This window comes from Triticum dicoccoides, chromosome 5A, assembly GCF_002162155.2.
Source record: "Triticum dicoccoides isolate Atlit2015 ecotype Zavitan chromosome 5A, WEW_v2.0, whole genome shotgun sequence".
Classification (NCBI taxonomy): Eukaryota; Viridiplantae; Streptophyta; class Magnoliopsida; order Poales; family Poaceae; genus Triticum; species Triticum dicoccoides.
The window spans coordinates 601,804,693-601,807,219 of NC_041388.1; the positions used below are offsets into that span (position 1 = coordinate 601,804,693).

The following is a 2,527-nucleotide window of genomic DNA, read 5'->3' on the forward strand; positions in this document are numbered from 1 at the left end:
ATCATTCCAATGAGCCTCAGCCCAGTCCAGCCCCCACTCTACCTACATTCCTCAGATAATAATAATATCCAGATGCTCCAACCAGACAACAAAAATGTAGTACTAGTAGTAGTACAAGGTAGTATAAATTACAAATCAAGACAAAGCTAACCCTCTGAAGTCTGAACGGAGACAAAGGCACAGAAAGAACCAAAGCGCCGCTAAGCCCTAGCGCTGGCTGCTCCTGGATCAGCCCCCTCCCACGCTCTTTATAAACCGCCTCAACCCCAGTGCCACTGCCCCACCCCACCCCATGATCTGATCCACAAAGCTCCTGGAAGCCACCACGCCACCTTTGCTCGCTCGCCCTTCCTCTGCTCCAAGAAGCCTTTTCTTTGAGCTCGAGTGTTCGCTTGCTTGCCCTCCACCGCCATGATCCAAGAACTCCTCGGAGGCACGGCCATGGAGCAGCAGCAGCTCAAGTGCGCCGGCAACGCCGCGAACCACCACGGCTCGCTCCCCATGGTGCTGCAGCCCATCTCCTCCAACCCGTCCCCCACGTCCTCCTCCACCTCCTCGCGCTCCTCCACGCAGCGGTCGCCCTCGGCCGCGTCGTCGCCGCAGGGGCAGGGGCAGGCGCAGCAGGGGCCGCCGGGGCCGGAGCAGGCGCCGCTGCGTTGCCCCCGGTGCAACTCCTCCAACACCAAGTTCTGCTACTACAACAACTACAACCTCACCCAGCCGCGCCACTTCTGCAAGACGTGCCGCCGCTACTGGACCAAGGGCGGCGCGCTCCGCAACGTCCCCATCGGCGGCGGCTGCCGCAAGCCGCGCCCCATGCCGGCGCCCGTCGCCAAGGCGCAGCCCTCCTCCTGCAAGTCCGTGCTCGGCATGGGCGTCGGCGCCGCGCCGTCCCTCGGCCTCGGCATGGGCGTGGGCGGCGGCATGTCCTGGGCCTCCGCGCCGCAGACCGCCACCGCGCAGCTCATGGCGCTGCTCAACAGCGCCAGGGCCGGCTACGCCGGCAGCAACATGCACCGGCTTCTCGGCCTTGACACCATGGGGCAGCTCCAGGTCCTGCCGGGGTCGGCCAACGGCGGGCAGGGCATGTCGCCGTCGCTGTGGCCGCAGGCGACGCACCGGCCGACCATGCCTCCGCCACCAATGCACCTCGACTCGCACCTCGGCATGGGCTCGCTGGGGCTGGGCCAGGGCCAGGGCCACCACAACCTGCTGTCAGGGCTGGAGCTCAAGCCGCCCTCATCTTCACCGTCACCATCTTCACTCGCGGCGAGCTACTACAGCGACCAGCTGAACGCGGTGGTGAGCAACGGCGGCGCGGGCCGCCCGCACCCGTATGACACCCCGGCGTCGTCCTACCCTTGCAGCACGGCGATGTGCTCGCTCCCGCCGTCCGCGTCGACCGTCTCGGCGGCGCAGAGCAGCCACACCGTGGGAATGGACCAGCAGCCACCCACCATGTCGCTGGGCACGCAGGAGATGCAGTACTGGAGCGGCGGGCCGGCGTCAATGATGGCATGGCCGGACTTGCCCACTCTCAACGGCGCCTTCCCATGATCGGCCTCGACAACGCCGGCCGGCCGGCCGGCTGTTACATGCATGATGACAGCAATAGCGTAGCTCAGCTCAGTCTAGCGTCGTGTGGTTTCCTTCTCAATTATTACTTGTGTTTTCCTTTTGTTAATCAATCAGTGGGGGGTGACGTGACGAGTAACTTCGATTTACTGTCTGCTTAGCTAGGTTTATCAGTATTTAAGAGAGTAGTAACTGGTGGTGCTGGTATAGTGGTATAGTCTTCAAGTCAGGAGGGTCACTGGCAAATTATGGTGGGGTGTAGTTCAAGAAGATGTCGATCGATTTCGTTTCAAAATGTCGATGAATGTGTGTTTGTGTAAGGTTACATTTGCATTTGCTGCAAGCTGGTCTAGTACTTATTTGTCTGCAAACTACCTACTTCACTTTGGTCCCAAAAACAAAAATGCAAACGTACACAGGTTTGGGGGTCGCAACTCGCAAGCAAGTACTCCTGCAAAAGGATCAGCTCTTCTGTTTGCTTTCTGGCATGTACCGGACCGCCCCTGATCCGGGTTTTGGACCATGCATGGCATGGCATTGATGCTTCGCTGATTCTCGTTTCTGTAAATCAGACAGCATGTACTCCAATCGGCGCTGAGATGACTGTTTGTGTATGGGAAACATTGAAGAGTAGACTATTGCTGTAAATTATGGGGTATTCATGTCTGTCCTAATATTTGGACTAGCACTATGGTTTTGGTTGAAAAAATGCTCATGCCAAGCTGGGCACCAGTGTTCTGAAACAATCGAGCAGGCAGAGATTTGTACGTTGGTGCTATCTGTTATCGGAGATACCGGCATAGATTCACCTGCACGCCCTACTGTTCAGATATAACTTCAGACTAACAATAATAATCTCTGACAATATATACTTCTATCTAGGAGTATATATGGCTAACAAATCACAGTATCGGTCTCCATGTCATGTTAAGACGGAGTGGTTGCTACTGCA

General features: G+C 57.7%; 1 protein-coding gene across 1 annotated transcript; it reads left to right on the forward strand.

The window, feature by feature from the left end:
- Positions 1 to 295: 295 nt before the first annotated feature.
- Positions 296 to 1,693, forward strand: LOC119303260 (dof zinc finger protein DOF5.3-like). The gene has a single exon (XM_037580371.1). It carries the CDS (start codon positions 412 to 414, stop codon positions 1,555 to 1,557), a length of 1,146 nt encoding a protein of 381 aa, XP_037436268.1. The 5' UTR covers positions 296 to 411; the 3' UTR covers positions 1,558 to 1,693.
- The last annotated feature ends 834 nt before the right edge of the window (positions 1,694 to 2,527 follow it).

Bases quoted from the DNA above. Each gene is read 5' to 3' on its own strand.
- LOC119303260 (XM_037580371.1), top strand. From the start codon at position 412: ATGATCCAAGAACTCCTCGGAGGCACGGCCATGGAGCAGCAGCAGCTC.